The 14,990-nt window shown below is 45.1% G+C and overlaps 1 protein-coding gene across 1 annotated transcript in view; it reads left to right on the forward strand.

The window, feature by feature from the left end:
- Nucleotides 1-14,979, forward strand: part of LOC119530643 — a 46,856-nt gene extending 31,877 nt beyond the window's left edge. The window contains exons 4-6 of the mRNA XM_037831533.1: nucleotides 12,444-12,541; nucleotides 13,075-13,306; nucleotides 14,961-14,979. Of these exons, the coding sequence (XP_037687461.1) occupies nucleotides 12,444-12,541; nucleotides 13,075-13,306; nucleotides 14,961-14,963 (333 nt within the window). The 3' untranslated portion in view covers nucleotides 14,964-14,979. The remainder of the gene's footprint in view (nucleotides 1-12,443; nucleotides 12,542-13,074; nucleotides 13,307-14,960) is intronic.
- Nucleotides 14,980-14,990: the final 11 nt, after the last annotated feature.

The following is a 14,990-nucleotide window of genomic DNA, read 5'->3' on the forward strand; positions in this document are numbered from 1 at the left end:
TTCCCTGTTAGGCTGTGCCTTGAGATTCAATTCTGAGTTTGTACACTGTAGTTAGTCCATATTGCTGACGCATTATAGTGTTTGCCTTTGTTTCTGGCTTACTTCATTCAAAATGCTGCCTACAGTTGCCATTCACCTTGTTACCTGTCTCACAACTTCACTCCTTCTCACAGTTGCTCAATATTCCATTGTATGCATACACCACAGTTCACCATTCTGTTCCTCATTCAGTGTACCCTTAGGCCACCTCAATCCACTGCAAATCATGAATACTGCCTCCATAAACATCAATGTGCAAACATCCATTCATGTCTCTGTCTTCGGATCTTCCAAGTACATACCCCATAATGAGGTTGCAGGATCTTATGACCCCACAAACTTAGCTTTTTGTGGCACCACCACAGTGACCTCCAGGAAGTCTATACCATTCTGCCTCAACAACATTAAATAGGTACATCCCTCTCTCCATGTTTTCTTCAGCACTTTTACCCCATTTATATTTTTTCCTACAATTTTATATTTATATTCACATAACTTACAATAATCCACCATGTACAATCAGTTGTTCAAGGTATCATCATATAGTTGTGCATTTATCACCAAAGTCAGCACTTGAACATACTATTATGAAAAAGTTGTGTTTTTTATCTTTGGTGACTAATAAAGATAATAAAAAGAAAAAATAAAATGTCATACAATATAATAGTAAGGACAGAAAACACCACCACTAGCAAGAATCCCATAGCCATCCCTTATTTCCCCCTTTCATACACATTTAGCTTTGGTATATTGCCTTGGTTACATTTAATGGAAGCATATTACAATGTTACTGTTGACCATAGACTCCAGTTTGCTTTGATTATTTTTTTCCCAAATACCATCCCTTTTCCAACACTCTGCATGGTTGACATTTATTTGTTCTCCCACATGTGAGAATATTTTTATATTTGTTCATTTACTACTGTTGATTGTTAATGGCAGTTTTTCTGCAACATTGTTAGTTGAAATTTATTGAAACATTGAGAACTAAGTGAAATTAGAAATAAAACATTTCAAGTTTATAATTGTATTTATTACAAATCCTGTATTTATTGTAATGTTAATTTCTTGCGCTTAGTGAAAATTAACTTCTCAAAAATATTTTTAAATTTTCTTATTTTTGCTCATGTTTTCAGTGGGCATAACCATAATGTTTAAAAATTTCTCATGAACCAGTAATGGTGGTAAATATGTTTTCATTCATATTAGCTTCCTAAAATGTCTTCTGAAGGTCCCCTTCCTTTTAGGTATCTCAGCAAAATTTTAGTTTTCAGGTTACAAAGGTTGCACATCTTTCATTAGATTTCTTCCTAACTATTTTGCTCTTTCTTATGCTATTGTAAAAGTAGTTTTTATTCATTTCCCTTTAAGATTATTTGCTGTTGTAGTAGAGAAATAACAGATTTTTGTGCAACTTTGGTGACATTTTTTATTATAACTAATTGTATTTTTGTGAATTGTGGAGGGTTTTTACAAAAACAGGTTTTTCTTAGTGAACAAAAAAGAGAATAGAAAGAAAACTAAAATGTCATAAATACAGCATGATAGTAACAACAGAAAACAACACCACTTCCAAGAATCCCGTATCCCTTCCTTATATCCCCCTCTCAGGCACATTTAGCTCTGGTATATTCCCTTTGTTACATTTAATGGAAGCATATTGCAAAGTTACTGTTGACCATAGACCCAGTTTGCTTTATGTTTTTTCCCAAACACCATCCCTTTTTTCAACACTCTGCATGGGTTGACATATATTTGCTCTACCACATGTAAAAACATGTTCATAGTTGTACATTTAGTGACAGTCATTGGCCATTCCAGTTTTTTCCAAGTTACACAATCCCAGTCTTTATCATCTGTCTTTACCTCTGGTGTCATACATTCTCCTATCCCAGCTATTTCAGCTTTATTCACAGATGTCTTTGTTCAGTGTACTTCTAATATTGTGCTACCATCACACTGTATTATGCTATTTCTGGATCTCTACAATCAATCCTGCTGAACATTCTGTAGTCTTTCAGCCTCAAATGCCTGATCTCTACCCTTTTTCTATCTCCTGGTAACATGTGTTATCAGCTTTTAAGTCTCAAAGTTTACTCATTAATTTTAGTTCATATTAGTGAGACCATACAGTATTTGTCCTTTTGTTTTTGGCTAACTTTGTTCAACATAATGTTCTCCACATTATTGTGTTCCATGTCTTTGTTCTGTCTTACAGCTGCATAACATTCCATCATGTGTATATAATGCAGTTTGTTTATCCACTTGTCCACTGATGGACAGTTGGGCTGTTTCCATCTCTTGGGAATCTTGAGTAATGCCACAATAAACACTGATTAACAAATGTCCATTTGTGTCTTAACTGTCAGTTCCTCTGAGTATATACTTAGCAATGGAATAACTGGGTCATGTGGCAAATCTACACTCAGCTTCCTGAGGAACCTCCACACTGTCTTTCAGAGTGGTTCTACCTTTCTACATTGCCACCAACAATGAATAAGTTTGCCTCTTTCTTGTGGTGGGTTTTTAATATATAAATCATGTCATCTGCATATAGCGTTTAATTCTTCCTTTCCAATCTGGATGCTTTTTCTTTTTCTTGCCAAATTGCTCTGGCCAGAACATCCAAGACAATGATGAATAGCAGTGATGAAAGTAGGCATCTTTGATTTATCCCTGATATTATCATGAAAGCATTTATTCTTTCACCATTGAGTATGATGCTTGCTATGCATTCTTTGCTTTGTTTGTTTGCTTTTAATCGTGAAAGTGTATTGGATTTTCTCAAAAGGAGTATCTGCAGCAATTCATGGGATTACATTTGTTTTTCATTCTTGAACTAATGTTGCATGTTACTTTGCTTTTTTATAGAGTATTTTCAAACATTTTCATTAGAGAACTTCTAGTTTATAGAAAACTTATGCACATATTTCATCCCAGGCTGTAGCTTATCTCTTCATTTTCTTAACAGTGTCTATTGCAGAACAAAGTGTTCTCTTTTTTTTATTTTAATAAAGTCAAATTTATCTTTTTTTTAAAAAAACACAAATCATGCTTTTGGTATGTGGTATAAAATGTTATTGCCATATTCATCATCACCTAAATTTTCTCCCATGATTTATGTGGTAGAAGTTGTGCTCTTTTTTAATTCTAGATTTATGATAGTTTTTGAGTGAATTTTTGTGAAAGTTGTAAAGTCTATGTTCGAGTTCCATTTTTTTACATTTTGCGTTGCATTTTCTAGCACCGTTTGTTTTAAAAACTATGCTTCCTCCCTTGAATTGCCTTTGGTCCATTTCAAAGATTATTTGACTATTGACTGTATATTCTTTGCTCTCTTTCTTTTCCAATTTTCTCCTTGTCTGGTGTTTCACTACTACCATAGAGTTTTAATCCCTAAAGCTTTATAGTGAGTCATTACTGGTTAATTTTTTCATATTGAACCATTCTTGCATTCTTGGGTTAAATCTTCCTTGGCCCTGTTGTATAAGAATTTAAATATGCCATTGGATTTTTTTGCTGGTGTGTTCTTCAAGATTTTGCATCAACTTCAAATTTACTATAGGTCTTTTCTAGGCATGCCCTGCACCCTGTGGCCTCTGGGGATGTCTGACAAACTGACTTGAAAGCGCACATGCCCACCACCCCCCTCAACGTGGCTGGAAGTGTCCAGGCTCCTTCCACCAGCATGGCAGCATCCTCACATTACCCCCAGCTGCTGAGTGGGAGCTCCCTTGGTGGCCCCCTCTTGTCCAGAAAGACTGCCACTCTCCCCACATGGACGTTTCACAGATTCCCCCCATTACTGCTGGCAGTTCCTTGGTCTCCCAGCTGGCACACCAAATCTGCCAACCCAGATTAGACCCAAGACCAGAGAACACACCTGGCATGGAGTTACCCATAAGTTTAGTTAGGGGCTTACAAACAAGGAGACGATTTTTCCAGATGGCAGTGGGCTGGGAAAGTGCAGTCAGTGTTCCACCATTCTGTGCAGAGAGAGAGAGAGAGGAGAGAGAGGAGTGCCAAGGAGAGGGGTCTTATAAAGTTCATGACAGTGGAGTTTCTTGCAAGATTTAGTTACAACAGTTTCTTTTAAAATTTGGTTATAGGCCCTGGGTCCTGATGTTACCTAAATTGTTCTTTGTTCCATTTCACAATCTAATATAACTTTAAGGATTCTGTTTTTAGTAAACACTGTCAACATACTTTACTTAGTAACTGGTTCCAGTTTTGCAGTACAATGCAGAGTCTCCTTAATAGAGATTCTTCTTTGCTTAAGCATATGCATAAGTATTAGTACTTTGAAGTCAATTAAAAAGTGCACACATTATAAATACAGGAGAAAGAGCATCCTACCATAGGTAAAAAGGATCCCTGAAAATTTTCATACTGAGACTGTATGTAGATTTCTGTTCTGTGTTTCCTGTAAGTTCATCAAAATGTCCAGGAAAAAATGACTAAAACTCTTTGGATCTTTGTCTTTATTACTAGATATAATAAAGCTTATGTTCATAAACAAAAAAAAAAAAAGTGTCAAGGGTTTTTGAGACCAAAAAGTAAGGAGAAGCCAGTGTGGTTGATCCACAGACTGGACTGGTCCACTGGTTATGATATCCTCACAAGGAGCCATTGTTAGAGAGCTCTGAGCCCCTATATAAGGCCCTGCATCTTTGGTTCATGGTCCGCTCACCCAGGAAGCTGTTTTTGGTGACCTGTGGGACTAGGACTAATCATAGTTTGTTTATATCTTGTTCTTGTGGTTTTCTGTTTATTTTGGGTTTTTTTTGTTTGTTTTCCTTAGTCTTTTTGTTTTCCTTATTCTTTCCATCTTCTTTATTTTTCCATTACTTATTTTTCCTCAGATTTTCTTTTTTTCCTTTTTGTTATTTTTTAAATTCCTTTACATTTTCACTTTTTCTTTTATTTTAAAAAGTTTCCTTTTCCTTTTTCAATCCTGTTTTTTTCTGTTCTATTTTTATTTATTTTATTTTTTAATATTGTTCTTTTTCTCTTCTATTTGGTTTCATTGTTTATCAGTTCATCTAGTAGACTTTGGAAGAGTTGTGTTTTTGGTGATTTTTACCAACTTGTCACCACCTCTTCCCATTTGAAAGTCTACCTAGAGCTACCGGGTCCTCAGCCAGGCAGTAGCTCACTACGCTGCAGGCTCTTTCAGCCATGTATGCTGAGGAGGAGACTCACATTGGGAAATATGGGTTCCTGACAACCATCAGAAAGGGTGGCTTTTCTGAAGTCAAACTGACAGGGCACCTGCTCACCGGCCATGCGGTCACTGTGAAAATCATCCAGTAAAACAAAGCTGACTCCACCAGCCTCTGCTTGCTTTCCCTAGAGGTGAGCATCTTAAAGACCTTAAAACATCCAAATGTGACCCAATTATTTGAAGTCATCGAGAATGACAAGACCCTGTACCTCTTCATGGAGTACGCTAGAGGAGAAGAGCTCTTTGAATACATAGTGGACCAAGGCCCTCTGGGAGAACAAGAAGCCAAAGCCAAATTTAGGCAAATACTATCTGCTCTGTATGACTGCCACAAAAAGGGTATTGCCCACTGGGACCTGAAAACAGAAAACTTGCTCCTGGATGCCAACAGGAATGTAAAACTAGCAGATTTCAGGTTAAACAGCCCATTCACCAGTAGCCAGATGCTGAAAACCTTGTGTGGCAGTCTCCTTTATACTGCTCCTGAAATAATCCAGGGAAAGAAGTATGACGGCCCCATGATCAATGTGTGGAGCTTGGGGGTGATACTCTACACCATGGTGAGCAGGGATTTGCCCTCTGATTCTGACAACTTCCATGACCTGCGGGATCAGGTACTGAGTGGGCAGTTCTGTGTCCCCTCATACATTTCCATGGACTGTGTAGGCCTGATAAAATAACATCTTACAGTAGATGCCTGTAAGAGAGCTACCCTCCAGATCATAGTCAGTGATCTTTGGGTAAATCTGGGCTATGAAGAAGAGTTAATGCCCTATGTGGAGCCCTTCCCAGATTATGAAGATGCACAGTGCACCGCACTGCTATCAATGGGGTACACTAACGACGAAATTAGGGAATCCCTAAGCAAACAGCACGACAATATTATGGGCACGTATCTGCTGTTGGGCAGTCAGAAGCAGGAGGACTCTGCCATCCCCCTGCAGCCCCAGCCCTCACCTGTTCAGAAGCACAGTGGCTCTCCATCCCCACACCACAAGGAACAGCATGGTGTGTCTGCCAAGCCCATGCAGCAGATACAGCGAGCCCATAATCCTTCCCTCAGATTCCTTCGTGAAAAACGGACAGGAGTACATGCAGTTCAAGTCCAGGAGGAAGGCCTGGAGCACAGCCAACATTCCTGCCAGCCCCCTTCCAGGCCAGGATGGGGGGAAGCCCACCACTGTCTCCTGCACACACAACCTCTCCCCCAGAACCAGTCAACCCTGTGATACCCTCTTCTAGAGAGAGGATCAGCCTTGAGCAGGCCCTCATTGATGAGGTTAGGGAAAGATAAAAGACACCAGAGGCAGGAACCTTCAAAACTGCTGCATCTGTGGAAGGCCTGGTCCTGCCCCACCTGCACCAGGAATCCCTGATGGACACGGTGCAGCCCAGCCCAGCATCAGGGCTCAGCCCCGGGGAGAATCCCTCGGAAGGGCCCCAGCCCAGCACAGGTCCCCAGCTTGGCCCTGTGGCCTCACCCCCTGCCCACAGCAGCTGCAGTGGGGAGGGCCACCCTGAGAGAACTAATTCCCCCCTAGGTGTTTCCTGGGAAAACTGTTTTTGTGGGGCAGTGCCACTTGGGTGAGCAGCAGAATTTTCCCCATGAGATACGGCCAGTCTCTCCTTCCGGTAACAACCAGGGCAGGCGAGGGACTATGAGGCAGTTCTTGGAATATATCTGCAGCAATGTTTGCTTAGGATGTGCTGGGGGAAGCAAGAGAGAGGGGAGAGGAAATACAAAAAAAAGAGATTCTATCGTGAGGAGGATCAGCCACTGTCAAGGTACTTTAAATTAGGGATGAAGATCATGAGCTCCCTGGATCCACACTGGGCCGGGAGGACTTTGTTCACTGGAGGGTGGAGGTCTGCAGACTGCCATGGTGGGGTCTTCAAGGGATCCAAGTGAAGAAAATATCTGGGACCTCCAGGGCCTTCAAAAACATTTTCACCAACCTAGAGAAATGGCTCCAGGTTTAAAGGGTGGGGGACGACTGGGAGACAAGAGGAGGGGCCTGTGGGCCATTGCTGCCACGTGTCCACTCCACACACCACCTGGCTGGAACTCTAGAGACTGGATACAGGTCTTTAATCTCCTTGGCAAAATTTGTCCCCTAGGACTTTATTCTTCCAGATGATACTGTACATGCAATTGCTTCCTTAATTTCCTTTTTGGACTGTTCATTGAAGGTTTATGGAAAAAAAAAACAGATTTTTTTTTTTCCTCCCAGACCCACTCACCAGCCCCCACTCACCAGCATATAAACTGAAAGACAAATCATGTTCATGTGTGGGAAGACTTCTTATGGTGCAATGTCTGTAGAACGTAGCGCAATCTACTTACTCAATACCGTCTCAAATTTATCAAAAGCATTATTTTTAAGAATTGGAAAAGTGGATCTTTAAATTCATACGAAATTGCAAAAGACTGCATAGATAAGACCATTTTTCAAAAGAAGTAAGCAGGAGAACTCACACCTCCTGGGTCTGTTCTTTTGTTCTTCCAGCATGGTGGCGAGGGCCAGTGGCCCTCATCTTGTCTCTCACGTCGTCTCCTGGGAGCCTGTTAAAGCAGAAGCTCCTTAGTGATTTGGTGGCAGTGTTTCCGAAGGCTCTGGAAGTTGTGAATTCCTTCTCGGTGGAACCCCGCTGAGACCCCACCAGTGCATCTTCACACTTCCATCCTGCCCTGCAAAACTTCCTGCAGCCCAGCATGACACATGTCACAGCAGCATGTGGTGGTGGTTCAGGTCCCACTCATGGCTGTTTGTGTTCAGCCACTGTCAATCTCCCAGAACATCTCTTTGGGTTCTGTGGGGCTCATGAGACCTTCATCCTCAATGGTAAGTCTAGTGAGTGTACCTTGGCCTCCTGTGGATTGAATATCTCCTGTAGGTATTTCCTTTGAATTTCCTTCTGGTCAACTTGAGATGCATATTTCTGTGGATAACCTGAAAGAAAATCCCATCAGCCCTATGCCTGGCTGTTGGTAGAGCAAGAAGCTGGGTTCCCACTGCAGGGGAAACACTCCTGTCCCCTGTACCTGTGGGAGCTGCCCAGCACAGACAGGGCTCGCTTGCAGCTCAGCCCAGGGAACAGTGGTCTTCTTTCAGGTTCCATTCCTGCTGTTGCTGTTGTGGACGGGTGGGAGGCCACAGGACCATGCTCCAGGCTTCCTTGGATTACAGCTCTTCCTTGTATTATGGTGCCATCCAGAGTCTCCGATGCGGTGTTGTGAGCTCTGCTGCCACCTGTCTCCATTTCCTGGTGCTGGTGAGTGGGTCTGGGAGAAAAAAAAAATCTGTTTTGTTTCTATACACCTGCAATGAACAGTCCAAAATGGAAATTAAGGAAGCAGTTGCGTGTACAGTATCATCTGGAAGAATAAAGTCCTAGGGGATAAATTTTGACAAGGAGCTTAAAGACCTACATGCTGAATACTACAAAGCATTGCTATATGAAATTAAAGACATACATACATAAACTGAAGGACAAATTGTGTTCATGGGTGGGGAGACTTCTTATGGTGTAATGCATACAGAACATAGAACAATCTACTTACTAAACACCGTCTCAAATTTCTCAGAAGCATTATTTTTAAGAACTGGAAAAGGAGATCTTCAAATTCATATGAAATTGCAAGAGACTCTGCATAGGTAAGATCATTTTTCAAAAGAAGCAACTAGGAGAACTCACACCTCTGTATTTCAAAACTTTCTACAAAGCTACTGTAATCTTACAATATTGCACTGGCCTAAGGACAAGCATATAGTTCAAAGGAATAGAATTGACAGCCTAGAGATCAATTCAGACATCTATGAGTAATTGTTATTTGAAAAGGATTCCAAGTCCATTCAGTGGGACAACTGCATGTCTACATGCAAAAAATGAAGATGGATACCTCCTTTAAGCTATGAACAAAAATTAACTCAAAATAGATTGTTGACTGAATATAAGACCTTTGTCAAAAAGACTCTTAGTTTGAAATGTAGGAATAAATCTCAATGACCTTGTATTAAACAATGAATGTATTATCAAAACCACAAGCCACAAAAAATGTAACTAAATGGTACTTTATCCAAACTAAAACATTAATAATTCCAGGGAGTATCAAAATGTGAGAAGACAAGCTACAGTGTTGGAGAAAATAACTGTAAATTGTATATCTGATAAGAGTTTAGTTTCCAAACTATATGAAGAACTTCAACAACTGAACAAGATGATGTGGAAGAGAAAAAAAAAATGAAAATGGCCCCAGTCCTTCCCCAGGCAACAAGGGACAGCATAGCATCTCTGCCAAGACTGAGCCAGATCAGTCGACATCTCTAATCAATATGCTAATAATACTGAGAAGTACACAGGAAACAAGTCACCTGTGGAGGGCCAGAGATGAGGTCAGTAGGCCTGGAGCCCAAGCTATGTGCCTGCAAAGCCCCTCCTTTTCATGGAGAGGAAGACCACCACCCCTCTTTCCTCAGGGAACAGTGACCTCAACACCTGCACAAATCAAAGGAAATCCCCACTTGGACTCCATCCAGAAGACATTCCAATGCAGCCTGTGGCCAGGGCTCTAGAGCTTCTGGTTTTGAATCTGAAAGCAACAAGTGAGAAGAGATGTTCCCTCCACATTTGGTGGGCAGCAGAGGCAGTGACTAAAAGATAAAACCACATCAAGAGGTCAGGCTGTGCTCACTAGACCTTCCATGGACTACAAGGACCACAGGCTCCACAGAGCACAAAAAGGTGATGCCAGAGATTGGAAGGTGCTGGATGCACAGCTGTAGGTTGGAGCCAAATAAAGTCTGTCTGCTGGGCATGTGCAGCACACCCATCTGCAGGACTTGGGGCACTGGAGATTGGAGATGAGCAGATGCTGTGGAAACCTCCATAGTCTTGGAAAGCATTGACTCCAAAGTATGCAAGAGCCTTCAACTTTCAGTTTGTGAGGAAGCATCTGGGAGACCAGAGGAGGGGACTGCAGACACCAGCTGCCATGTGGACACTCACTCCACCGGGGGGGCTGCAGAGACTGTCCTGGTGTGTTTCCCCTGCTGCCTACTCCCCTCCTGATTTTCTGCATCTTTTTGTCTTTTTCTAGGAGAATGGAGTTGGACAGGGAGACATAAATTGAATTCAAATGAGAACAGAATCTTTTCTTCAAATCTACCTTTAGCAAGGGGGTCAGCCACAATCTGATGCATTTGGAGAGAACCCAAGGTCAGCAGGACCAAAGGAACACTTTTTAGCGAGCAGCAATAAGGCTCAGGTATGCTCCCATGGAAAGGTGTTGGCAAGGAATCCGGAGGAGGGCTAACTAAAAGGCATCTTCTGCGATGGCTTGGGGAGCTTGAGTTGCCGTGACAGGCCCTCATTTGGAATAGTGGGTGGGTGCTGCATGGCAGAAACAGGGAGGCTACTTGTCATACAGCAGTTTGCTCCCCTCCTGGTCCTGAGGCTTACAGAGGTTTGGGGTCTCTCCCTTCTCTTCCCCTGCCCAGAAATGCCCTCTCCCATCCCGTCCCCTATGACCATCCAAGGAAGTGGAAGAGGGGAAGGGGTTTCAGGGCTCTCCCACAAAACCGGTTTTACAGAGAATTTCCTCTGATAAAAAATAATTAAGAATAAAACACCTTTTCAGGGCCACTTCTTTCTGGCTCCAGGGAGAAAGTGGAGACTGTATCTCTGGGTTTCCTGTGAGGCTGGCTCAGGGTGGAGCACTGTCAGTTCTAGTGATGGAGTTCCCTGTCGGTCCCCTCCAGCTCCCTTAGGCTTCTACCCTGTCCTCCTTCCCTCCCCTCCACATGAACCATCAGCCTGGCCTGTCCTGACCTCAGGACCCTCGGCTCCATGCCTGGGCACCTGTGGACTTGGCCCAGTGCAGTCCTGAGCAGGTGGGGCTGGCAGGTGCTCTGGGCTTCAGAGGTGAGGGTGAGGGGCTCTGACCACCCTCCATACTGAACCCCGTGTCCTGCCTCCTTCCCCAGACCTGGGCATGTTCTTGCCCAAGCCTCTGAGCCTGGGTTCTTGTCCTCTAAGGATCCTGTGCCCTCACCTCCCACAGCCCTCCTGGGTAGATGGTGGTGGCCCAGGCTGGGAGTGGGCAGGGGCTGCAGGGCTGATGGGCTCCTCTAGTCCCCCAGGAGGCTGCTCGGGTTGCTTCTCTCCCTGGTGCAGGGACACTGAGTGTCTCCTCTTCCGGGAGACTCTCTGCCTGGGACACCCCGTCCTCCTCTTCTCCAGGGGATGTCTGCAGTGGTTATTCCAGCGCACTCCACACAGTGGCTTCCCCCCACCCCCACCCCACTGTCCCCTCTCTCCGTTTCCTTCCTTCCCTTCCTGACTGGGGTCCTCCCGTGGGCTGGCTCACAGGCGGGATGAAGTAGCTCCCACCTGCTCCCCTCGGGGCCACTGTGGCAGTGGGTGGTTGTGGGCACTCAGCTGGCAGAAACCACAGGGTCCTTGCTTATTTCTCTGGTATTTTGGTTTTGAGGTGTTGGGGAAGGAAGCCGTACACCGACATGCTCCCACCCTCACCTGGACTGTACATTTATTTTTGAGAGATTATTTTTTTCCTTTAATAATATTTTATTTGACAAGCCCTAACCCGTTCATCACACGCCCTCTCCCCTGCTCTCAGTCCAGGCTCTGAGGAAGGTCAAGCTGCTGGGAACGTGAAGGGGCCTCGCCACCCCCAGCCGTCAGCTCCATCCCCACCCTAGACATGCCCTCCCGCCCTCCCTTCCTGCCCCGTGGAAGTGCCCAATGCTCCGAGGGTCCCGGAGGGCACAGCTTGTCTCCTGAAGTGGGCGGGGGCCAGGGGTACCCCAGCAAGGTAGAGAGTCAGCATCGGCTTCCCATCCTGCCCTAGCTTCTCGGGGCTTCAGACATACAATATGGATTTTTTGGAAAGAAAAACGTTGGACTTTAGACCTCATGGAGACTTTTTTTAAAATTGTTACATGTATTTATTAAAGGAGTACTTCAGGTAAAAGGAATAGGTTTACTGATACTTATAATCCCATTAACAAATCATCACCCCTGTCCGTTCCTATACCCTTAAGTCCCCCCTCATCATCATGCCTGTCCACATTAGGTCATCAGTCCCCCTTCCCTAGCTTCTGTCTATATCTAGGCTCCCTGTATTCTGCAGTATAAGATGTTTATTTTTCGTTGTTCACAGAGTTTACATCAGAAAACTCACAGCTTCCCGCCCGGCGCTCCCCTGTCTCTACCTGCTCATGATCCAGCCATAAGGTCCTGTATGGTGCTGCTTGAGAGGTGCGGGTCTTTGGTCCTCAGCTGGGTGTCAGTGCGGCTGGGGCGCAGTCAGCTGTGGCACCTGCATCAGGGTGGGGCCTGTGCCTGTCAGCTGGTGGGACCGAGAGCCTTCCGTTGCGGGAGCCGAGTCCTGCCCGTTGAAGGCCCCTGTGTCCACGTGGCTTCTCCTTGGTGACCGCAGCTGGAGCTGCTCCCACCACTAGCCCGAGAGCCCTGTCTGCCCTGTGCCCGGCCTGTGCCATGGTTGTGCTCCCTTCCCCTGGCACAGGATTCTTGTGGCTTTATCCACACGTGTCTTTAATGATGTTGTAGCTCGCAAGGCTCTTATCACCTTCTTTCCCTAAAATTGGCTGAAATGTTAAGTGAGATGTGAAAAATATGGAATGTCAGCTTGGCTTTCCCTTGCTCTTCCTTTATTCATTTTAATGAAACCGTCTTGTTTGTTATGTGACAACCAGGAAGGATGCTGTGAGGAGGGGAGGGTTGGAGGCCGCCTTTCTGCCTCTCCTTCCAGTGCTCTCCGTGTCTTCCAGGTGGAGGCTGACAGAGGAGGCAGGAGGAGGGGAGGAGCCCGGACGCTGCTGCTCTCCCAGTGCTCCCGGCCTTGCAGCTGCGTGTGTGAGCCCGAAGGGAAGGCCTGCAGCTGGGGGACAGGCTGCGGAGGGGCCCACGCTGGTGCTGCTGGAGGACGCGGCCACCGAGATCTCAGACTGGATGAGAAGTTCCCTCCCAGGCAGCAGTGTGGGCTGGGCCTCCCACAAAGAGGTGACGTTTCTCCCAAAGTGAGGTCTGCTGATCCAGTGAGGTCTTTTTTTCTAGCCAGTGACAAGTTTCTTTCAGCTTCTCTTTAAAACAGTCTCAAACTTTGGAAAGGTTGCTGGTACAGAATATTTGAGAGTAAGTTGGGGACCAGCTCCCCATCAGCTTTAAATACCTCATTGTGTATTTTTGAAACACCAGGTCATTTGCCAGCCCAGCCCCAGCACAGCCATCCAAGTCAGGAGGGCAAACACTGCTGCCTTACTCCCAGCTAGTCTCCACACCCCACTGCAGTTTTCCCATTTGCCCTGGAAGGTGCTTCATCACAGGAGAGCCTGGTTCAGAACTGTGCGTAGCTTTCGGTCTGCCCCAGGCAGGGTCTGATCCTCCAGCTCATGTGGCCATATTAAATGTCCATCGCATGCCAGGCATCATGCCTCCCCCTTTCCTGGGGCAGTGGGGTGAGTCCCGCTGGCAGGAACATCATAGTGTGGGGCTGCATCTTCCTCCTGGCACCTGCAAGTGGTCAGAGCTGCTGTCCTGAGTGCTCCACTGGGTCAGTGATCCGGCGTGTCTGGCTTGGGTCAGTGATCTGGGGTGTCTGCCCTGCAGGCTCCTCCAGTGGGAAGTCCATCCTCAGGCCCCACACACATGCACCACACACAGACTCCTGCATGAAACTGAGGTATGTACATGCTCTCACACACACACACTACACACATCGGGCAGCTGGGTGGGTGTGCACACACTGTAGACGAGGAGGGATGTGAACATTCGCACACACACCCCACTTCCATGAACATACATGGTAGAGTGAGGAGAGATGTGTATCCCTGCACACTGTGGTGGCTTGAAGTTGTTTGTACCCAAGAAAGTCATGTTCTTATATCATGTCCTTTCTTAAGGGTGTGTACATATTTGTTTTCTTTGCTTTTGTTTTTCTTTTCTAGTTCTGTTACATAGATGTATGGTTTAGAGATGCTTGTATAAGTGGTAGACTAGATATTAGGAAAAGGAAAGAAATTCTTCTCACATATCCACTATACCTGATGTTACCACCAGGTGAGGAAGGAGAGGAAGGGAATAGGGAGTGGGGGTGGGCAGAAAGCTGACACCTGGACAAAGATGGAAGGGACCCTCCAGGAAGCATGGAGGCCTCAGGTTTCTTATGTATTAGGGGTGGTGATCAGCTGGGTTTTCAGTTGGTTTTTGTTATTGTAAATGAATGTTTTATCCATTCTTCTGCATATAAGATATATTTCACACTAGGAATATCAGAAAATAACCTATGTGTAGTCAATAAAGTAATTTCTACACTTTCTGGCAGCTGGAGCAAAGTGGATCAGGTCTGTGTAGGAGGGTCGCCTTGCTGGCGGTGAGGGGGCAATCTGAGAACTGGCTGTGAATGGGGGCTCCCTGCCTGAACCCATGCGTTCCATCCAGAAACCAGCTCCATCAATTTCCCCCAGCAAAGTGACAGCAGCCATCCCAAGGTGCACCTTGATAAGCTTCTCTGTGCACCCCAGCCACATCCTGGGCTCCCTCACAAATGGATTAAGCTCCACCTGTGGTCTGAGGGACCTGGGGTGCTTGAAAGACACAGCCCCTCTTCTGTAGACTTTCCTCGTAGCATGTTACTGTGTTTTCTTTTTTTTTGCAGTAGGACAGCCGCTCTGCCTGCCAGGTGTTC

The sequence above is a fragment of the Choloepus didactylus genome, chromosome 3 (genome assembly GCF_015220235.1).
Source record: "Choloepus didactylus isolate mChoDid1 chromosome 3, mChoDid1.pri, whole genome shotgun sequence".
Taxonomy (NCBI): Eukaryota; Metazoa; Chordata; class Mammalia; order Pilosa; family Megalonychidae; genus Choloepus; species Choloepus didactylus.